Source organism: Macrotis lagotis, chromosome 2 (genome assembly GCF_037893015.1).
Source record: "Macrotis lagotis isolate mMagLag1 chromosome 2, bilby.v1.9.chrom.fasta, whole genome shotgun sequence".
Taxonomy (NCBI): domain Eukaryota; kingdom Metazoa; phylum Chordata; class Mammalia; order Peramelemorphia; family Peramelidae; genus Macrotis; species Macrotis lagotis.
This window is the reverse complement of record NC_133659.1, coordinates 190,851,606-190,875,189: the sequence shown is the minus strand read 5'-3', so window position 1 is coordinate 190,875,189 and position 23,584 is coordinate 190,851,606. Positions and strand designations below refer to the sequence as shown.

General features: G+C 42.8%; 1 protein-coding gene across 16 annotated transcripts in view; it reads right to left on the bottom strand.

The window, feature by feature from the left end:
- The window catches only part of SRCIN1 (SRC kinase signaling inhibitor 1), a 126,347-nt gene that overhangs the window by 7,285 nt on the left and 95,478 nt on the right, over positions 1-23,584 (bottom strand). For 9 of the 16 annotated variants that reach the window (XM_074224100.1, XM_074224105.1, XM_074224101.1 and 6 more), the window contains 8 exons: positions 20,699-20,829; positions 17,600-17,747; positions 16,986-17,232; positions 16,033-16,264; positions 15,562-15,716; positions 14,568-14,720; positions 13,889-14,008; positions 9,895-12,205 (listed from right to left, as the gene is read on the bottom strand). In XM_074224100.1, the coding sequence (XP_074080201.1) occupies positions 11,336-12,205; positions 13,889-14,008; positions 14,568-14,720; positions 15,562-15,716; positions 16,033-16,264; positions 16,986-17,232; positions 17,600-17,747; positions 20,699-20,829 (2,056 nt within the window). In that variant the 3' untranslated portion in view covers positions 9,895-11,335. Of the gene's footprint in view, positions 1-9,597; positions 9,739-9,893; positions 12,206-12,526; positions 14,009-14,567; positions 14,721-15,561; positions 15,717-16,032; positions 16,265-16,985; positions 17,233-17,599; positions 17,748-20,698; positions 20,830-23,584 lie in introns of those variants that run through there. The other 7 variants (XM_074224112.1, XM_074224113.1, XM_074224114.1 and 4 more) reach the window with 5 other exon arrangements.

Sequence of the window (23,584 nt, the reverse complement as noted above, 5' to 3'; positions counted from 1 at the left end):
CTTTGCATAAGTCATTTGTGATGACCACATCAGAATTTTGTTTTTAAAATAATCTCCTCACCCTCTACTTTTTTGGGCCATCAAATCATACTTAAAAATTTTTTTCTTTGAAATCTATTTTCCTAATATAACAGGTGCTTCTACATCACTGTTTCATCTCAGTGTGAATCCAAGGGACTACAACATTTTCACAGAGGGAAAGAGAATGTACACTGGGAAGTAAAAACTGCCAACATTCTCTCTAGGGCAATTGATCAACCAACATAAATAAATTTATTAAGCAATTATTGTGTGTCACAGGAGGGTGTCCAGGTGGTGAAGTGAATACAGCACTGGACCTGAAATCAGGAGGACCTGAGATCATATCTGGCCAAGAGACATTTGACTCTTACTTAACTGTGTGATCTGGAGCAGTTACTTAACCCTGATTGTCTCACATCCAGGACCATCTCCAGGAATCCCCATTTCTAAATGTCCACTGGACCCATAAAGGAGACTCCTTCTGAAGGAGAAAGTGAAGTTGGTGACTTTGCAAAGCACCCCAGTCAGTCAAATCCAATCTACATGCCTGTCATGGCATCACCTCCTTAATTTCATGATTTTCTTTAAAAACTGAGGAAAAACAAGAACAACTGCTAGAGATCATGCTAAGGAAGAAAAACTAAATAGCATAGAGGCAGGAATGAGATCTGTATAAACAGTAGCATTGACCTCCCTTTTTCCTTCCATGTTTCCTTAAAAAATGAACTTTTTCATTACTGTGGGAAGGATGCCCTTAGATTGAGACTGACTTTCCTGATCTGAGCAGTATTGACAGCAACTACATCAAATGCTCCCAGGGTGACCCAAGACACTACTGGTCACTGATTGTGACTGTTGGAGTTCAAGGTTGAGAATCTGGAGCAGAGACAGGGACCCAAGTGGACAGAGGAGGAAACCAAATCCTGAGGCTGGCAGCTATTGAGGTTCTTGCCAACTGATAAGCAAGGAGGGAGATGCCTGGTTTCTCCCATAATTCTTCCCCTATTTTCTCTTTTCATAAAGAGAAACAGAGGTCCTAGGCACATACCCCTTTCTCTTTGTTCCTTTTCTACAAACAGTGGAAATGGGTAGTTCAGGAATTTCATCCTGCCACCCCTCAGAGCTGAGAGGGCAGGCAGAAAGTTCCACATCTCTTCAAACTTGTTTGCTCATATCACACCTATAGTGAAGTAGATCCCAAGACTTGGACCTGGACCTTCTTCTCTCTATACTGTCTCCCGGTGATCTCATTTATTTCATGGGTTCCATACCACCTCTATGCAGATAACCCCCAGATCTCCAACCTCAGGTTTCCTTCTGAGATCCGGTGACACATCACTGGGAACTGCCTATTGGGAATTTCCAACTGGATGACCTGCAGGAATACTCAACAAACTCTTAAAAAGCAGAACTCACAATCTCTCCTGCCAAACCCCAATCCTCTTCTGACATCACTTCCAGCTCTATAGCTATAATACTGTGAATATCTCATGTGCTTGTCTCCTCTCCTCACTCACACAGCTACCACTTTAATTTATCCTTTATCCCTGTCTCAAGCCTCTCCTCACATTTCAACTCAAACTTCACTCAGTCACCAAAGTGCACAAATCTGACTGTCACTTCCCCTCCTTCACTCAAGAAAGAACCAGAGGCTCCCGGTTACCTTGAGGATACCATACAACTCTGGCATTTAAAGTTCTTCACAGCCCTCTTACTTTTCTAGTCTTCCTCTCCCTACCTTCTAGCCATATTGACATTGCTTGTTCCTCACATACAAAACTCACCATTGTACTGTAGTGGATAGAATGCTGGACTTTTTTTGGGAAAGATCCAGGTTCAAATTCTATCTCAGGAACTTAATATCTATGTAACCTTGGGTAAGTCACCCAATCCTTCTGATTCAGTTTTCTCATCTCTAAAATGAGAAATTTGGACTTGACCACATAGGAAATCCTTTACAATTCTAAAATTATGAGCATGTGATCTAAAGTAATGTACCGTCTCCCTCATACCTAGAATACTTTCTCTTTTCACTTCTCTTCTTATCCTTGGTTTTCCTTTAAAACTCAATTTAATGTCTCCTCTAAGAAGCTTTTTTTTTTGATACCCTTCCCTCCACTAGTGCCTTGGATTATATTTTTAAACCAATTTGTCTGTTGTATATATATATATATTCCCCATTAAAATGTAGGCAAAGACTGATCTTTGTCTTCCATCTCCATTACTTAGCACAGTACCCTTCATATAGCAGGGTGCTTAATCCTTGTTGACTGGTTGACTGGTTGGTTGGTTGATGACAGAAGACAGATAGCTGCATGTAGGAGCTTTTTTCCTTCTTATTTTCAATAATCTTTGTGATAACAGTATGTGAAATGTCTGAGTTCTGAAAATGACTAGAAAGAATAGCCTAGACATGGGGTGGCTAGATTGAATTCCAGATGCTTAAGACCATAGGTTCAGAGAAATTTGGGAAGGGAATAGGCTTGAATGTCCTACCCCCCCCCCCCAATATGCATTGAAGATATTTAGGAATGTTATCCAAGCAAGCTCCCAAAAGATTCTTGAGATCACTTGGTCTAAACCAAGCACTACCAGGTGAATAATTCAGACCTTGCACTTCTTGATTGGATAATTAATATATTGGGGTTTTTTTTAGGTCTTTTGCAAGGCAAATGGGGTTAAGTGGCTTGCCCAAGGCCACAGAGCTAGGTAATTATTAAGTGTCTGAGGCCAAATTTAATTTCAGGTACTCCTGACTCCAGGGCTGGTGCTCTATCCACTGTACCACCTAGCTGCCCCTGGATAATTAATATATTGACATAGGTTTGTTTTTTTTTCTTTTGTTCTGTTTTTTTTTTTTGAGGGGAGGTTTGGTAGGAAAAGCTGGGAATGTACATCTTTCTGGGTTCAAATCTGGCCGCAGATACCTTCTAGCCATGTGACTTTAGGCAAATCACTCAATCTTGTTGGCCTCAGTTTTCTCATCTAAAAAGTGATCTGGAGAAGGAAATGACAAACCACTCCAGTATTTTTGCTAAGAAAACCCCAAATGGGGTCATGAAGAGTCAAACAACAATTAAAAATGACTGGACAAAAAAAGTAAACTTATGAAATTTTATCTTATTAGATTTGGCCCCAATGTTCTAGCTTGTCAGGATCTTTGCAATGATTCTGTCATCTAATGGTAGCTAGCTCCCCCAAATTTCTATCATTTACAAATCTGATGAGCAGATTATTTCTTCTTTTATTCAAGTCAACAGATAAAAAGTCTTAAACAGCATAGGACCAAGCACAAATACCTGGGGTACTCCACTGGAAACCTTCCTTGGTGATAATGAATTAATAATCACTCTTCTTTGAGATAGGTTATTCAACATAGTTCTGAACATTCTCTTGTCTAGTCAATATCTGCTCATCTTTTCCACAAGAATAATAGGAGGCATTGATTGTGTCAAAATATTTTGTTAAAAGCTAGGAGTGTCAAATTTAGGTAAAGCTTTTCCCAATCTCCCAGTCTAGTAATCCTGTCAAGAAAGAGAAAAAATGTTGTTCTGGCATGATTTGTTCTTGATAAACTCATGCTGTTTCTATGTTATCACTGTTTCTATTTGTTGGGGTTTGAAGATAGTATTTTTCTGATTTCGTTACTATGGAGAAGAATTAATTTCCTGATGAAGAAATTCCCTCACCCAATGCAGGTCAGTACCTTTCCTATGAGTTTAGGGAATTGCCCATGATGCTGAATATTTAAATAACTTGCTCAGGGTCACATAGTCAATAAGTGTCAGAAGTGGGGTTTGAATTTGGGTATTCCTGGCTCTAAGAAAAATTTCTATCTATATACAATCAGAATGTGGTATTTTGGAAAAAACAACCATAAGCAAAACAATGAGATTTGTGTAAAAATTCTACATAGGGCAAACTACCACTTGCTTCTGGAATTCAAAGAAGATAAAAGAATTTATGATCTGCTAAAATGAGAAAAGAGATACAAGAAAGAGAAAGATAAAAGAATGTCTGGCTCCAAGATGAACTTTCTATCCACTATATTCTACTTTCTTTCTTTTTAGATATTCACTAATCACATTTACCTTTCTTTATTCTTGTATTACCTCTTACATTCTCTGCAGTCTCTCAAAGATCACTGACAGATCAGTCATCAAATAGTTAATATTTAAATGATTCTTTAATGTTTGCATAGTGCTCATAGGTCATGCATCCAGTAAAACTGGATTTGAATTCAGGTCTTCCTGATTAGAAGTCTACTGTGCTACCTAGCTGCCTCCTTTGTTCTCTTGTTCTTCTCCCTTTTGGTAGCTATCTCCTTAGATTTTGGTTGCTTCCACATCACCAACCAGCTTCTCCAGGCTGGCAGTTAGAATAGTTCAAATTCAATCTAGAGTAGCAATTCTTATAGTCCCCTCCTTAGCTTCCTGACAGATGAGTCATCTAAATAAGGGGAAAGTTTATCAAGATCTGTTTTCTGTTACAAGAGTGAAGCCTTCAGGGGAGAGTCTGAATAGCAGAAGTCTCCCAGCAATACTGTGTCTGACTCTGTGGCAGTTGTTCAGCCTGTATTAAGAACTCATAAACAATCTCTTCTATTGTATATTTTCCAGTACACTTCTACAGAATACCTATGCTTCTTCTTCAACAACTCAAATACTTTTGGCCATGTTCCACCCTCTGGTTCTTGGATTTTTATACCTTCTTTAGATACAGAACCATTTTTATCATTTTTTCTTTTGTTAAAAAATATGTTAATGGAGTGGCTAGGTGGCGCAGTGGATAGAGCACTGGCCCTGGAGTCAAGAGGACCTGAGTTCAAATTCGGCCTCAGACACAATAATGACCTAGCTGTGTGGCCTTGGGCAAGCCACTTACACCCATTGCCTTGCAAAAACCTAAAAAAAAAATGACTCTAAAAATATCTGTTTGGGGACAGCTAGGTGGTGTAGTGAGTAGAGCACCAGCCCTGGGGTCAGGAAGACCTGAGTTCAGATGTGGTCTCAGACACTTATTAATTGCCTAGCTGTGTGACCTTGGGCAAATCACTTGTGTCAAAATATTTTGTTAAAATCTAGGAGTGTCAAATCTAGGTAGAGCTTTTCTTAATCTCCTAGTCTAGTAGTCCTATCAAGAAAGAGAAAAAAACATCCCACTGACTTGAATAAAAAAAAAATAGCAAAAAAAGTATACATTGGGCTATTGGGGTGATGCAGTGGATATAGTATCAGACCCAGAATCAGGAATATTCATCATCCCAATGAATTTTACAGAGTTCAAATCTGACTTCACACTTTCTAATTGAGTGACTCTGAGCAAGTCACTTAACCAAATTGGTCTCAGTTTCCTCATCTGTAAAATTAACTAGAGAAGGAAATGGCAAACCACTCTAGCATCTTTGCCAAGAAAACCTCAAATGAGGTTACAAAGAGTCAGACAAGACTGAAAAATAACTGAAGAACAGCAGAGGTGGTAAATGATTAAGCTAAGATTTAAACTCAGTGACTCCAAGTTTATTAGGCTGTCCACTGCTGCTTCCCTTTCACCTGGGATAAGTTAGGGATCATTCATCTATCAACCTTCTCTCCAAAACCTATTTTTAAAAACAAGCTTAACATCTTCCCCCATCCCACACCAGTTTTTCATCCCGACTTTCCTCTTTCATTCAAAAGCTTTCCAATTTTCCTGATTCCAACTCATTTTTTTCCTTCTCTCCATGTCTCTCCCAAATAAATATCTCTCAGGCTTATTTCTTTTTTCAACACATTCCTCCAACTCATTCTTCCTTTTCTCCATTCCCATTTCCACAAATATAGTCTAGGCTCCTTTATTTTTGGGGGGCTGATTTTCAAGGCAATAGGGTTCAGTGATTTGCCTGGGGTCACACAGGTAAATATTAAGTATCTGAGGCAGAATTTGAACTCAGATCCTCTTGATTCCAGGACCAGTGTTGTATCCACTGAACCACCTAGCCGGCCTTCTGGGTTCCTTTATAACGTCCCAAATGTGGGCCCTTGGTCATCTCCTTTCTGTTCTTGATCATCCTTTTCTTCAATGTTTTCTTCCTCATTCTCTGACTTTAGACTTTCTGCCTTCAAGTATGTTCAGGTTTTCCCCAACTTGGAAACAAAAACAGACTTCTACTTTATTCCTTTTCTTTTTTTTTACCTAATTTCTAGGACACATGATCCACCCTCACTGCCTCTACTTCCTCAAAACTCATCCTTTCCTTTATCTACTTTCCATCCCCACCATGCTATTCAGTCTGTTCTAAGGTCACTGAGCTCCCAGCTACTGAGCCCAATGGCCTTATTTCTATCTTCATTTTGCATTATTTCTCAGCAGCACCTGGCATTGCCGATTACCTCCTTACTTCATGTAATTCTCTCTGTCCTTAACATTATCTCCTTGATAATACATTCTACTAAGTCTGCTACATCTCTGATCTCTCCTACTCTTTGTTATCATGATTAATGATAATAACAAGGAACATTTTTTCACACTTTAAAATTTGCAAAGATCTGTACAAATGTTATTTCTAGGTACTATTACTGTCCCCTGTTTTACAGAAGAAGAAACAGAGTCTGAGAAGATTAAGTAAGCCTGACTTACATAGGGTCACTTAACTAGCAAGTATCTGAGGTAGGATTTGAACTCAGGTCTTCTTGGCTCAAAAGTCCAATGCTCTATTCACTAAGTCATCTATCATACTATCAATAACTATTTACTGAGTGTCTTAAGTGTAAGATATGTTGATGATAGTCATTTTCACCAATGACTTTTTGATCTAATTAGGGAAAGAAGATACATAGGTAAAAACAAAAACAAAAACCAAATCCAAATATAGATTCTAGTTAACATTTGTCAAGGAATCTAAGAGTAGGATAAACATTTGCTTGGGAAATTTAGAGGAGGAAGGGTCCAAAGAGAACTTTGATGGAGCCTCAGAGAAGATTCTTCTTCTACTTCTTGTTCTTCTCTTCTTCCTCCTCCTCCTCTTTCCTGCCTTCTCCTTCTTTGTCTTCTCCTCTCTTCTTTCTTTCTTTTACTGCTTCTCCTCCTTTTTTTCTTTTTTGAGGCAATCAGGTCAAATGACTTGCCAAGGGTCACACAACTAGATTTGAACTCAGATGATCCAACTCTAGGGCCACTTTGTCACTTAATTGCCCTCAGAGAAGCCTTCAGAGTAGAGGTAGGGCTTCTACTGGATTTTGAAAGAAGTGTAGGATTTAGGAGGAGGAAGAAACGCATTCTAGACAAGGATCACTTACTACATGTAGATTCTTATGTTAAGCCCCAGGGAAAGGAACAGAAAAGAGGTGATCCTTGACATAGAAACATGAAGGTGAAAAGGTGTGAGGCGTGTGGAGAGGACAGTGACTGGGCTGAAACAAAGATCTGGGAGGGAAGGAGGAAATCATGAGTCTCTGGAAGGATTAGTTGGGGCTGGATTGTAGCAGATCTTAATTAACCTTTGGACTTAAGGATACATGGGTCCTAAATGATCCTTTAATGATCAGACAATGGGGAGACTGAAGGTTTCATAACTGACAGGTTTCATAATTGTAAACAAGGAAGATTAATTTGTAAACAGCAGAGTCCCAGATGGATCAGAGAGAGGTAGAGAATAGAGGAAGATAAATGAGAAGGCTACCTTTGTACCTAGACTAGGCAGAAGGTAGCCAAAACCTGAACCAGGGCATCAAGAGTACAGAAGAGAGGACAGCTGAAAGATATTAGAGAGGGTGACTCAGCAAGACTTTACTGCTGACTACAACAACTAACTGGAAGCATTTTGATAGAGGGAAGTCTGGCAAGTAAAGCCTGATTCTGAGGATTTGAGCCAAAGTGACATTTCTTCTTCCACATACTTTGGTTTACTCTGTGCCTCCTTCTCTTTGGAAAGCTCTTTCCCTCAATCCCTCCACTCATTTGAAGCCCATCTATCTTCTGCAAAAACCAGCTTGAGGGCCTGCCTCCTGCATTAAAATTCTGACTTCCTTTGGTTCCACAGGGATAATAGCTCCAATTTTATTAGACCTTTCTAACATATAAAATGCTTCCCTCTGCTATCCACCTCCAGAGAAAGAACTGATAAATAAAGTATGCTTAGTATGGTTTTGCATATATATGAATATAATATATGAATATAAATATTTATGTAATACTAAGTAATATAATAATTTAAGATGTATCATATAATATACAATAATATATAATAAAATTACATCTATAAATATATGTATATAATATGCATATATACACATATATACACACATTATACATATATTTGTATCAAATGTGGGGAGGAAGGGAGGGAGATAATTTAGAACTTAAAATCTAAATAAAAATAAATTATATTTTAGAAAATATTTCCTTCAAACAGTCTATCAAGACAAGTGGTATAGGAATTTTTATTTCCATTTTATAGATGAGGAAACTGAGACTCATAAAGACAGAGTAATTTACTCAAAGTGACGGGGCTAGTACTCAAATCTATGTGCTCCATATTTCACATCCAGTGGAGAATCATGAGAGCTTCATCCAACACCTACTGCCCCTTTGGGCACATCACACACTTTACTTAGGCTGGTTAATATTTTTTGCTATTAACAGCTTTTGCCTTGTCTTGTCCAGATTTGAGCCCTTGGGCAGGCACAGGGTCTTGGGTTCCTCATATCTCTCTTATTTGGGCTCTGTATGCAATGGAGTTTAATGAGTGGGTAGTGATTAATCCTCCCCCCCCTTAATTTCATTCTAATTATATTCACTTGGTGCTTTCTCACTATTTTTTTTAAAAGAGATCATGCCCCATTTCACAGAACAAAAAATTTAAAGCTCACTGTCAAACATAACAAGATTTTTAAATAGAGGCAAAACAGGTGGAGCTGGAAAGCAGCACCTGGAGTTAGGAAGTCCTCAGTTTGAATTCCTCTTCCAAAGCTTACTATTTATATGGCCCACCTCCCTCCTTGGGTAAATCCTCTCACTCCGTTTCTTCATCTGTAAAATGGAGATAATGACAATATCTACCTCACAGTGCTAATATGAATGAGGACCAAATGAGTTAATGAGATTGCAAAGCATTTTACAAAAGCTTAAAGCACTATGTCTGTTAATTATTATTAGGTCATTTATCCAGTTCTAGGAAGATGCTTCTTTTGTTCTTATGAAAGGCTCCTGGGGTGAGGATCAAGGGGGGGGTTAGGAATTGGCAGGAGGGGTGTCATGAAGAGCAGAGAGGAGTGGAGGAAGGGGATTGCAGCTAGCAGAAAGTCAGTGATGGGAGATGATGTGAGAGCAAAAAAGGAAAGAGGTAAAAGGAAGATGGAGGGATAAGAGTACAAATTCAGTTACCAGACCAGTTTACTTCTGGGTTTCAGGAAGGACACTGCAACCTTTACTTCAGTGAGTATAATAACGACACAGAAGAGGACAAATGCTCTTTTGTTGGAGCTGAGAGAACTACAGGAAGTCAGGAGGGGAGCCGCCTCCCTCCTTCAGGGGTTTTTGGGATGACTGGCAGGGTGGGCCTCCCACCCAGAAGTGGGCAGGTCTCCACCTTCATACCTGCTGCTGGCCCTGGATCCTCATGTACTCTGACCGCTGTTTGCTATGCTTGCCTTTGTCTGGGCTGCTTGCCTGTCCTGGCTTCAGCCTGGATGCGCCTGGTGTCACCATCTTCATAGGTGGGATGGAGACTCCGCCGCTCTGTGAAGGGGCAGAAACCAGGGTAAAAGTTGGAGTGAGTCTTAGAAAGAAGGGGATTTGGGCTGGACTTGGCTGCCCTCTCTCCTTTCCCATTATAGAGCTATTCTGGCAGTGTCCTCTCTGGATCCAGGCCCCCCCCCCCCCCCCAGGGAGATACCCTGACTCCTTTTTTTGTTTCTCTGGGCCTGGGGCCCTATATGAAGAATCTCTTAGTACAAAAGGAATATGCTCCCTGGCCAATTCTTCATTCCTTTCGTCAGAACTAAGTAGACAAAAATGGGCATTGATCTCAACAAGTTTCAGCCTCCTTGATCTCTTAGAACAAGGTTTTGTAATCTTTTTTTGTGGGTGTCACGGATTCCTTTGGCAGTCCTTGGGCAATAATGAATAATGTTTTTAACTGAAAGAAATACAAAATTTAAGTTAGAAATCAATGAAAATAAAGATGGAATTCCCCCACCTTCTTTAAGTTTATAACTCTGAAGTGTAAGTCAAGAACTCTTGCTCCAGAGATTGAAAGAAAGCTAGGAGCAGTAGGGCAGTGATAGGATGTAGAGTCTGGAATTGGGAAGACTTATCTTCCTGAGTTCAAATCCAGCATCACACACCTACTAGGTATATGGTGACTCTGGGGAAGTCACTTAACCCTATCTACCTCAGAATCCTCATCTGTGTGACTGGAGAAGGAAATGGCAAACCACTCCGGTATTTTTGCCAAGAAAACCCCAAATGGGGTCACAAAGAGTCAGATAAGACTGAAAACGATTGAACAACAAACAATGTGGAGAGGGTGAGCAGCTTTTCTGGGGTTCTCCTGCTTTCCTGTCACTGGGAAGTACCAACAACCCTAGGAAAAAGACTTTACGAGGTCAAAGAGGAAAGTCACTGGTGATGCTGACTAGAACAGAGGAGAAGAAATGGAGCCATGTCTATGTCAGGAGAGGGTTGGGTTAAATAACTCCCGATCCTATGATCACCTAGTGTCAGACCATTAAAGCTGGTGGGAATTTTAGAGACTATCTCCTACTGTTATCCTGCTCCTATTTAGCAGAGAGAGGAAACTGAGACCCCAAGAGGGCTAAGAACTCTACTCTTCTGGTGTTGCTAACTTATTCCCCTCCACACTACACTGCTCCTTCCTGGGTACACATTTGGGAAACAGGTTCTCCTCTTTTTTTTTCAGTTAATAGGCTTTGATCTTGCCACCTTCCTTCCAATCGTGGGTGGAGGCTCTGAGAATGGCAGATGGCAGCAGACCCACTCAAACACCAGGCACAGGTCCTACCCAAAGAAGAGAAGGAACAAGAGGCTGGAAGGGAGAGATGCAGGCAGAGATAATTCAAAAGAAAGACAGAGTCTGAGACAAAAGTGGTGGGAACAAGGATGGGGAGGAGGGGGAGAGTATCTTTATTTGTTGACTTGTGGATACAAAGCAGTGGGTAGAGGACTGCGGTAGGGCTGGGGAGTGGTGGCAGGTATCTTCTTCATATCCTCCTCTCATCCCAGTGTAGGAACTAGGAGAAGGACTGGGCAAGAGCTCAGGCAAGCCAGCTTCCCAGCCTTACCTGGACACTGTCCATTCTCTGACTCATTGTAGTTATAGGGCAAGGAGCAGAAAGAGAGGCCCTGGGGCAGGTGGGGATGGGGCGCAGGTCTCCACCATCCTCCCCAATTCCAATAGCTCAGAAGGACAGAAAGGAGAAATATGTGGAGGCAGAAGAGGATATAGCAGAATAAAACAGCCACCTGGAAACTGGAGGGCTGGGACAGAGAGGGTACCAATGGGGGGTGCTGAAGGGGCCTTTCCCAGCACATTCAATGTGGCCTCCAACTCCAGGAGTGTCTCCTCCAAACTGTCAAGTCTCTGGAAAGGGAGCCAAGAATTAGTATCCCTCTCTGTTGAGTCCAGGCCAAAGGGACTTTTCTCCCTCTGGGCCTGAGGCGCAGTTCTCCCTTCACAGACTCCCACAGATATGTGGGTATTTTGCTCAGAGTGTGGGCTGCTTTCTTCAGGGCTCACTGTAGTTGTGGAAGTGCCCACAAAGGCACCTGGACCTTGATCTCCATCTGGCCACTCTCCCCTGTGGAAGACCAGCCCAGCTCCTTTTTCTTCCACCAGCTGTTGAATGGTCACTTCTGTTAGTGCTTGGATCTTGGTGCCCACCATTTTCAATGATTCTTCTTCCTGTCTTGGCTTCTTGGTACTCCCAAGTGGGCAGACATCAGTGTCTGCCAGAGACCTTGTCCCCACCAATTCAGCTGCTGTCAAGTTCTGGTCAAGAGGCAATGCTTGGCACTGGTTAATGACCATGCTTTTACCAGCACTCACAAATGTTCGGGGCAATGGGATGGGCATTATCCTTTTGCCTGACTCTTTGGGCATAAACTCTGGAGGTGATGATGAGTTGGAAGCACATTCGGTTAAGATGATCTGGGGGATACAGAAGCTTCTGAGAAGTGGGGAAGTCTGGGGGAAGAAGAGTGATAAGGAAGAAAAGTTAATGAAGGACTCTCCCACACAGGTCCTCTGAGATGTTCTGCCAATCCCATCTTTCTCAGTTATTTCTGGGGAATTCCCAAAACCAGTCAAGGTGGGAGGCTCAGTCTATTCCCAGTTTGATTTCTACCCAAACCCAGGGAGTATCTAATCCCAAGATAAGCTTCTTCCTAGGGTGGTCAGTGAAGAGAGAAACTCTGGACCACCTGGAATGTCACCAGAAAGGTGTAAAGAGAGGTACCAGAAACCCATTTCCAAAACCCTACTCCTTGCCCTGAAGTGTGCACTTACCTGCAACTGGAAGAGGGGTGAAGCCTCTAGGGAGGCTGTGGGTGAGGATAATGAAGTTGGCACCACACACAAGTGATTCCATCTTCTGATGGTGCCACACAGGATAGAGCTGGGCCCTTCTGGTCTGGTGTTCTGCCTCTGCAGACATCTGTGCATGTGTGTGTGTGTGTGTGTGTGTGTGTGTGTGTGTGTGTGTGTGTGTGTGTAAGATTAACTCTGGAGCTGAGGGCAGGGGGGAGAAGCTGAGACCAGCCTTCCCACCCCAGAAGGAGCAGGGAGCCATGCCCAGTGAGACAGGCTGCTGCTCACAGAAGCTTGGCTCAGCTGAGCCTCTTTTTAGGGTAGGGCAACATCTTCCCTGCTACCAGGGTCTGTAGTCTCTCACACCCTGGCATCTTGAGATGGACTCTCTGCCAATGGGTAACTGAGTCTTCCTGACCTCCCCTCTCCTCCCTGAGGCAGATGTCCCTTGGGGAGGAATTATAAAACAACATCAAAGCTTCCAGCCAGAATGGAAATGAAACTATAACCTGGAAAGAATTTAGGCCAGGGAGCTATGCCCTTTCTCCCTAGTCCTGGTGAAGACTTTCCCCCAAGTTGATAGAAATCAAGTTCTGTCACCCTCTTCTACCAATGGCATCCTCCCATAACAGAACTATCCCAACGACCCCAGGGAGGACAGAAGCCAGAGAAAAAGGTATGGAAGTAAAGCAAAAGCAGAGAAGGAAAGACTTCCAGATGCTAAGATATGGCAGGCCTGGAGGCCAAGGGAAGCTGTGGGATCTCATAAGAACAGAGGTTCACAGATTGATGATGAGGAAATAAGGTCCAGGGAAGTTAAATATCTCCTTGTTGACATCATCTCCTTGGACTAAAGTGAGTGAGATGAGGCTATAAAGGGGAGAAAAGATCAAGGAGAAGCCTCATCCCCCGATTTGGGAGTCCCTGCAGAGAGACAAGGCAGGAGAGAAGACACAGCCTAGAGACACAGAGTCCCTAACCTGGGTCAGGCTCCAGGAAGAGATGGTGGGCCAGACCACACACAAGCAGGGGACCAAGAAGCTGATTGCTGCCCAGGGGCCCAGGCTGAAGGATAGTAGTGAATGGAGACAAAGAGCCACAGATTCCCCCAGGGGTAGGGGAGGAGGCTATCAAGGTCAGGTTAAGTGTACAGTGGTGGTATGAGGGCAAGTCCATAAGTGTCATTCCTGGTCAGTGACCGAGAGTTCAGAGGAGACCATAAGCAGGTGAGCAGCGTGTTAGCATGTTAGAATATTAGCGTGAAAGGGGCAGCAGAGCCAGAGGGAGCTGTGAAGGGACAGGCAGAGAGGCAGCAGTTGAGAAGAGGCTCAGGCTGGTTACCTTCCGTGGGGGGCCCAGGGTGGATACCCCAAGGGACCCTGATTCCTGGGGGGAGAGCGAGGCTGGGAGCAGCTGGCAGCGGGGCGTGGGGGAGAGGGGCATTGAACTTCTCTCAAACACCTGAGGAGGCAGAAGGTTGGGGTGGGTTTGGAAGGGGGGATCAAAATATGGGACAGGGTGTCCATTCAGTTGCCTTTGGTCAGGGATCCCAGGGACATTGATCCAGGTCTCTAGTCTTAAGCTGCAGGATTGCTTAAGAAAGAAACTCTCTGGTTCACCCTCCTATCTCCTTCCCTTCCAGAGGACACAATATAGTCCCAAAAAAGCACTTCTCGTTCTTCAGTCTCAGAATTTTTAGGTATGAGAGATCTCTATAGAAATCCCAAAGTGCTTGAAGAAGAGAATATGAAAAAACATTTCCTATCAACCTCAGTCATGTGAGGAAGTGAACTGAGTTCCTTCTCACATCCTCATTGCATGGGGGGATGGGCTGGGGAAAAGTGGAGCATATTGTTAGCTCATACTTGACCCAGAGACCTGGGGGCAGAGCCAGGACCAAAAGCTGGGGGTTTGGCTGCTTTGGCCTTAGACTGTCTTCTTTCCTTGGGTATGGAAGAAGGAAGAAGCTGTTGTGCCAGGAGCCTGGAGCCCAGAGCCTGGACGGAATCCCATCACACACCTCCAGTTCTGCAATGATTCGGTCCTCATCATCTTCATCCTTGATGGCTGATGCCATGATGGGTGGTGTGGAGGCTGGACGGGCCACCTCAGATACTGTCCGGCGGAGTTTCACTTGGGGCTTCTGGACCTCCAGCTCCTCAGATTCTGCTTTCTGTGAGTAAGGGAATGGAGTAAGAGAGCCCAATATCAGCACCTGTAACCCTCCGATCTCAAACCCATTTTCCTTTTTAGTCTCTTTGGCTCCCTTTCTACACAGGCCCTTTCCTTAAGATAAGATGTCTTAGAATTTAAAGAACAGACAGACTCCTTGGCCTAAAATACACTTATTGTTGTTCAGCTGTATCCAACTCTTTGTGATCCCATCTGGGGTTTTCTTGGCAGAGATACTGGAGTGGCTCGTCATTTCCTCCTCCAGCTCATTTTACAGACGAGGAAACTGAGACAAGCAGGGTTAAGTGACTTGCCCAGGTTTTGAGCTGGATTTGAACTCAAGAAGATGAGTTTTATTTTTCCTATCTCAATTTCATCAAATTCTGTGGCACCCCCTTCCCCAGTTCCTGTCTTTGCTCCATTTTAGGAAGGATTCTCCTTCCACATCTGGAAGGATCAAAAGAAACCATCTTAAGCATCCTTCTGCCTCCAGCCAGGACCTGGGCTTCAGCCCTCATAAACCACCCCCCCCCTCTCTCTCCCCCCTCCCAAAAGTGTATTCCTCCATAAAGTGCATCCCCTCTTTGCTGCATACATCAAAAGAAACCATCTTAAGCATCCTTCTGCCTCCAGACAGGACCTGGGCTTCAGCCCTCATAAACTCTCTCTCTCTCTCTCTCTCTCTCTCTCTCTCTCTCTGTCTCTCTCTCTCTCTCCCCCCACTCCCAAAAGTGTATTCCTCCATAAAGTGCATCCCCTCTCTGCTGCATACTACTCTGTCTTCAGCCAAAGGGAACATTCCATGGGTATCCTTGTCTGGGAGTAGGAGATAGAAGATGTACCTTGATGAAAGCTGAGTCTTTCTTGCTGGTGACCACGACCTCTCCAGTGCGGGTGGTGGTGAGGCCATGGGAGGAGGGGAAACTTCGTCGGGGTGGAGGTGGTGGGGGTGACTTAGAAGGCTTTTCTGTTCGGTATCGGGGCACAGTCAACTCATCTACAGACAGAAAGAAAAGGGAGTCTGTGAAAACAATGGGGATACTTAATGTTCCAAAGCAGAGAGAACAAAGAGTCCAGGGCCTAGTCCCCTGTCCTGATCCCAAGAAAAGTAGTAGAGGCAAGGGAAAGACCCCAAGTCTTGATGTCATTCTCAACTCAGGACCTAATCATTCTGCTTTCTCGTTTTCATTCTATATATTACCCTGGTCCTCTCACATTGTACAGGGCAGAATTATACCACTGGACATCATCAGATCAAGGACTCCCCTTCCTCTGTTGTACCCCTGTCCAGGTCTTGGCCTGGGCCCCCCTACCTGAGCCCCTCCGCCCACTGGCCTCTCCACGGGGGGCTGCCTTCTGACCATGGGGGGCTTTGGAAGGCTTATGCTCAGGGGTGGGGGCTGGCCCCCGAGGCTTCCCCGCACAATCCAGGTCTGGGATGGCCTTCAGAAGCTCTGCCTGGGTCTCTTCCAGCAGCCGGTTGATGTCCTTGGCACTGTACTGGCTCAGGGCTGCCCTCTTCTCCTCCCAGTCCCTCTCAGCTGCCTGGGGGGAAGGAAAGGAAAAGGAGGTGAGGAGACAAAAATTGAATTTGACCTTCTATGGAACCCCTGTTCACCTCCCTTTCTTCTTCCACCTCTGCTTCCTTCTTTCCCACTCTATCACTCAGAAATAGAAATGGGAGGCTCAAAGAAATATCTTTGCTATTCCCCCCAAATGATTGCAGGTTCAGGAACCTAGGGGGATCCAATAATTTTATACTTTTATTTTATTTTATACTTTTTTATACTTTGCAAAGCATTTAATGACACCCCAGAGATTTCGTTAGTTAGTTACTTAGTCAACAAGCCTTTAATAAGTGTCTACTAGGGGCCAGACACTGTGCTAAATATGGGGATTTTTTTTTTTAGTTTTTGCAAGGCAAAAGGGGTTAAGTGGCTTGCCCAATGCCACACAGCTAGGTAATTATTAAGTGTCTGAGACCAGATTTGAACCCAGGTACTCCTGACTCCAGGGCCAGTGCTTTATCCACTGTACCACCTAGCTGCCCCTTATGGGGATTTTTTAAAAGACAAACATTTCATCTTGAGGACAGGAGAAACTCAGATTCCCTCTTGGCAAGCTATAGTAAATTTCCACATATCCAGTCATTTTCCCCAACCAGACCTCCATACTTGGCCATCCTGCCATCCCTCACTTCCCACCCCAACCCTGGTCCAACATGGGACAGGAACCCAGACATGTATATCCCTGACGACCCAAGCACCTCCACAGACACGGCCTTGTCCACGCTTCTTTTGGTGGGTGTTTCAGGGCCCCTAGAGGGATTGCTCCCCTTGGGTGTATGAGCGGTGCCCTCGCCTGGCACCCCCAGCTCATGGAGGCTCAGGGGAGGGCTGGGGGGTGGCACCTCGAAGTCCAGACTTTTGCCGAAGTCACACTCAGCTGTCACCTTCTTTGGAGATTGGCTCAGGAGGTTGTTTGGAGGTGGCCATGTACCCTCATCTACTTGCCTGGGAAGACAGGTAGCCATGAGGCCCTTGGAGTAAGGGAAGTAAGGTGGGCAGTCCCTGCTTGTCCTCCCCCAAGGTATTCCCATGTCCTCTAGTGATAGGGCATTTGAAGGGAATTCTGGGTTGGAGAGAAGGAGGACAGGAAGGACACAGAGAAGAGTGACTAGGTTCAGATAGGACACCTGCAGGTATCCACACATAAAAGTCAGGTAGAATGTATAGAAAAGGCAAGTTGGGCATGGTTTGATTTCAGATTTGGGGGTGAAGTGATCCCATGAGACAAGGGGAGTCCCAAGATCAAGGTTGGCTTGGGCATCTGAGCTAGCATGATGGTGACTCCTGGGGAAGGAATAGGGGTTGTGCTCACCTTCGGATCTGAGCCAGTGTGTCAGTGACCCCTCGGCAGCGTTTGAGAAGGCCATCCAGTCTCTGTGGTTCCTCTTTCAGGAACTTTACTGCCTCTACCTCCACCCGGAGAACAACTCGCATTTTGCTCTGCAGCCCAGGGAATTGTGCTGGGGTGGGGGGTGGGGAGTAGGAGAGAAACAAGGAAAGTGAATGCAGGATGCTTCAGAAGAGGAGAGTCCCCATACCTCACAGGCCATCTAAATCAATCTGTACTTGAATAAGTAATGATTCTACAACATTCCAGATTCAGCTGAAGACCCCTAGCAAAAAAAGGAACTCAAACTACCTTTCTAGGGAGAATTTTATCTCTGCTTATTAAGAAGTTCTTCTTTCTCATTTTGTGGTGACACCTTTGGGGACTTTTCTTGGCAAAGACACTGGAGTGATTTGCTGTTTCAATTTCCAGGTCATTTTATAGATGGGAAAACTGAGGTCAATAGGGTTAAATGACTTGCCTAGGGTCCCACAGCTAGTAACTGAAGCCAAATTTGAACTTAGATATTCCTAACTTCAGACCCATTACGCTCTTGAGTTTTTCTCATTTATCCACTCCTTTAAACAAGTTGGGGTGGGGGCGGGGAGGTCGACAGGTGTGAAGTATTATGTGTAAAGACAAATTTTTGTAGTTGGATCAAGGAATCAATTGATCAGTTTTGTTTAAATTATTTTATTTTCTTCATCTTTTTCTTTTAAAAAATTTACTGAATCAGGAATGCTGGTGCATATCTGTCATCCCTGCTACTGGAAGCAGGTGGATCACTTGAGCTCGGGAATGCTGAGTTTTAGGCTGAGCTAAAGTCAATCAGGTGTCTCTGCATTAAGTCCTTAAACCAATGGGGTGGGTTTCCAAGGAGTGAGGGGTCACAAGGCTGTCTAAGGAGGTTTGAACAGACCCAGTTAAGAAACAGAGAAGGATAAAACTCCAGAACTGACTGGCAGTGGGGTCAACCCATGAGAAGTTGCAATTCCAGTCTAGATGAGAAATAGGAGCACAATCTCAAAAAATAAGAAAGAAAAAAATGATTTATCATAAGGCAAGGGCTCAACTTTTGGGGGTTGCAGATTCCTTTGACAGTCTGTTAAAAATATAGCTTCTCTATTTAATATAGTTGTACATGTAAAACTTCTATCACTTTATTTATATTACTGACTGTCAAGGGGAGGGGGAGGGAAGAGAGGAAGGGAGAAAAATGTGGTACTCAAAATCTTACAAAAAATGAATGTTGAAAACTGTCTTTACATGTAATTGAAAAAATAAAATGAAAAAACTATAGCTTCCTTCTCAGGTGAATGTTTTTAAATCCATAAATAAAATCTATAGAATTAAAAAGGAAATCGATTATATTGAAACATAGTTATCAAAAAATTTTAAAAAGCAAGTTCAGATTAAGAATCTCTATTATAAAGGATGGGGGAAGAGAAAGAGGGCTACAGAGAAGAACAAGGTATATTAACAACAAATAATATCTGTCCTTCATTTGTTTTTCAGAGGAAGACCACAACATCAGGGAGGTGATACCACAATAAGCATGTGAATTGGATTTGAGTGAGGAGGTGCTGTGCAGAGTTGCCAGCCTCACTTTCTCCTCCAGAGTCATTTGGATCCAGTGGCCAGATATCAATCAGGATAACTGTAGATGGCCCTGGATGCAAAGTCATTTAGGGTTCAGTAACTTGCTCAAGATCAAACAGCTAGTAATTCAAACTCCCATCCTCCTGATTCCAAGACCAGTGTTCTATCCACTGTGCCACCTAGTATGTGTGTGTTGTGTATATTTTAAAAGTCATTGTGTACAAAGTATATGAGCAAAAGTAACTTGTTCTGGTTTTCCTTATGAAGAACAGTCTTTGCTGATTTGACTATCAAAACTCTGATCAAATTCTGCCTGATATTACTTTCCCCTATTAATGATGAAACTAAGACAACTCTATTATAATCTATTTAGCATTAATTGTGGAGGGTGGAGGTGGCAAGGGGAGGTGGGGAGGAAGACAGGGGGAGTGAAAACAGAAAGAGGAAACTAGATAGCAGGGAATACAGTGCTGAACCTGGGGTCAAGAAGAACAGGGCTCAACTCTGATCTTAGACATTTATTAACTGTGTGACCTTGGGCAAGTCACTTAAGCTCTAGTTGTCTTAGTTCCTCATCTGCAAAAATAATTACATACTTAACACAGTATTTTGTAAAATGCCTTGTTCAGACTAGGTGCTTAATAAAAGCTTATTTTCTTCCTTTGGAGTCTTATGATTCCCTGCAACTTCCATTTACTGCTTTTAGTTTTGACCTGTGGACAAAGCTGAATGAGTCCAACCTTTTTCCCTAATACAACCCCTCAGATGCTTGAAGACAGCAATCACTCCTACCTAACTTTTTTCTTCTGCAAGCTAAATAATCCCAGTTCCTTGAATACATTCACATGGAACCTGTTCTTCAGTTTCCTTGCCATCTTGGTCAATTGCCCCTGGACACAATCAAGTTTGCCAAAGTCCTTCCCAGACTCAGTGCTCCAAAATCAACACGATCGATTTGGCTTGGCCAGAGTCCAGTGCAGTGAGTAAGACTGTCATCTCCTTGGATAATATGCCTCTATTATTTCTGTTTAAGATGACACTGTTTTTGTTCAGCTGTTTCAGTTGTGTCCAACTCTTTCTGACCGCATTTGGGGTTTTCATGGCAAAGCTACTAGAGTAGAGTAGTCTGCCATTTCCTTCTCCAGTTCATTTACAGATGAAGAAACTGAGGCAGACAGGATTAAGTGTCTTACCCAAGGTCACTCAGCTGTGCACCATGGTGCCACCTAACTACCTAGCCTTTGGAGGACTGGAGATCAAACTGTGAATTCATGTTGAGCTTCCAGTCCACTAAAATGATGCTGAGACATCAAAGATGGGGAGGACTGTGTAATGAAGGAATGGGGCAATGAAGGAAGGGAGAGTTAGAATGAGTAAGTAAGAGCCTCACATACTAAGCAAGACCACAGAGAATCAAAGAAACTTTGAGATCTTCCATTCAACCCCTCCTCCCTGTTCTCATCCATCCACCAAGTTCCCACTCACACTTGAGCTCTGTGAGGGTCTCCCCCAGCTGTTTGAGCACCAAGGCCTTCTCCTCCAGCTCAGGACCTGGGACCAGCCGATGGTTGTGTGATACCTCCTTCTGGATCTTCTCCACTGATTTCTCCAGGTCACTGCAGCAAAAGACACAACACTAGCACTCAGAAACCTCCACCCCAACCCTTTCTCCATCTCCCTGGGTAGCCCAGGTTCTAGCATAAGACATAAGGCAGGAAAAAAGTCAGACAAGGAAAAAATCAGAAGGAAATAAGGGTAAGAGCCAAGTCATGGAAATTCAAGTTAGAAGGAATCTTCAGTTATCCAATTCATCTTGGCACAAAAATTAGGAATAATAATAATAATTATTATTATTCCTAATTTTTGTGCCAATTATTATTTTATTATTATTAGGAAAGAGTGATGAATTTTGAGTGAGAGGATCTCAGTTCAAATTCCAGCTTACTTCTAATTAATTGGATGACCTTGGGCAAGTCACTTCCATTCTCTTGGCCTCTATTTTCTCATCTGTAAAATGAGGAGTTGGACCTGAGGTCATTTTGAGCTTTAAGTATATATTCTTTTGACGGATAGACTCTTCTTTGAACAAATCCAGCAAAAGAAAACATATTGCCTCAAAAGACAGTCCTTTCCATTAAGACAAGGGTCAGGAAAACCTGAGTTCAAATCCAGCCTCAGACACTTAAGTGTCTGAGTAACCTTTTACTTAACCTCCACTTGTCTCAGTTTCCTTGTGAGTAAAATGAAGATAATAATAGCAACTACCTCTCAGAGATGTTGAGAAAATCAAATGAGATAATTGTAATGATCTTGGTATAATGACATAGTAAGCATTATATAAATGTTAGTGAATACTATTATTAATTCTTATGACATTCTTCCTTATGTGAAGCTGAAATGTGTCTTCTTGAAAATTCTACAAATTGTTCCAATCCCTGCCTCCTGGAGCCCCAGAGAAAAGCTGATTCTTACTCCACACCATAGTCTTTCCTATCAGTATTTAAAACAAGAGATCATGTCCTCCCCTAAGTCTTCTTTAGGCTAAACACCTCTAGTTCCTTATAGATCTGATATTTCCATGACATACAGAAACATCTCAAATGAAATCAGGTATATAAAGACATAAAGGTGGTGGTGCCATCAACAGCAAATGAAGTCAAGAATAGATAAAATTATAACAAAATTTTATGAATGTAAAGGTACCATGTAAATTACAGCTATTTTTAAATAGTGCTATCAATATACAATTAAATAACATCAATCAATAAACACTTATGAAGTACCTATATGCTCCAGGCATCGAGCATACAAAAAGGACAATTTCTACTCTCAAGTTGCTCACAATCTAATGGAAGAAACAACATGCAAACAAATATATTCAAAGCAAGCTATATGGAAAATATGGAAAACAATTAACAGTGGAAAGGCACTAAAAACAGTGACTGGGGAAAGCTTCCTGCAAAATATGGAATTTTGGTTGGGACTTAAAGTAAGCCAGGAAGGTCACTGAGTAGACCTAAGAAAGAAGAGTATTTTAGGGATGGGGGTGGAGCAGCTACATAGTTATTATGTAACAATAATCATGCATTCATTCTGCTGATTCAAAAAAAATTCATGATCAGTTAACATGTCCACAGCTTTTTCATATGAACTGCTTCCAAGTCATATTTCCCTATCTTTTAATTTCTATAACTGAATTTTTAAAAATTAAACATGACTTTGAGTTTATCTTTCTTGTTTTAGTAGCAGTCCCTCTTTCTAACCTGAGATGGTCATTTTAGTTCTGATTCAGTCATCTGATGTATTTAGCTCTCCCATCAAGCTTCATATCATCATCTGAGAATTTGATAAGTTCATCTCTGGCCAAGGTGCTAACAAATACTGTAGGTCAAATGGGAAAAAGATAGAGCCCTATGGCATGCCAGGAGAGTCATCCTCCCTGGTTGACATTGAGCCAGTAATCAACCTTTTGCATCCCACTTATTTTGAGTCCACCTAAATCAATCAGCCCGAAGCTTTCTCCACCCTCTCCACAAGGATATTATGGGAGACTTTGTCAAGGACTTCACTGAAACTAAATTTCTCTATCAGGATATAGGTTAGAACAAAAAAATGAGTCAGAATGCAAGAAAGGGCTGAATGAAATGACCTCAGGGTGGAAAACTCTGTCCAATGAATCCATAAAGCTGTCTGAATAAAAAATATCTTTCTCCCAAAGCAACAAAATGTGGACTTCTTGGAGGTAGGCAGGAAGTTCAAGTCCTGTGTCTGTATGTTCAGTACCTAGCATGATGCTTTATGCAATTGTTGTTGCTATTGTTCAGTTACTATTCAGAAGTGTTTGGTGGTGGGCAGCTAGGTGGTACAATGGATAGAGCACTATTCTGGAGTCAGGAGGACCTGAATTCAGATTTGACCACAGATACTAGTTGGGTGACCTTGGGCAACTCACCTAACCCTGATTGCCTCACCTCTAAGGTCATCTCTAGTCATCCTGATTCATATCTGGTCACTGGACCCAAATGGCTCCAGAGGAGAAAGTGAGGCTGTTGACTTAGCATAGCACTCACTCAAATCCAATTTACATGGATGTCATGGCATCATCTCCATGATGTCATGATCTATAATAATGAAGAGCAATCATCATCATCAGTGTTCCATTTTGATATTTTCTTGGCAAAGATACTAGAGTTGTCATTTCCTTCTCCAGCTCATTTTACAGGTGAGAAAACTGAGACAAACAAGGTTAAGTGAATTACAAAGGTCACAAGCAAGAAAGTATCTAAGGTCAAATTTGAACTCAGGTCCTCCTGACTCCAGCTCCTTCTGGAGCTTTATCCACCACATCATCTATTAGCCACTTCACTTGAT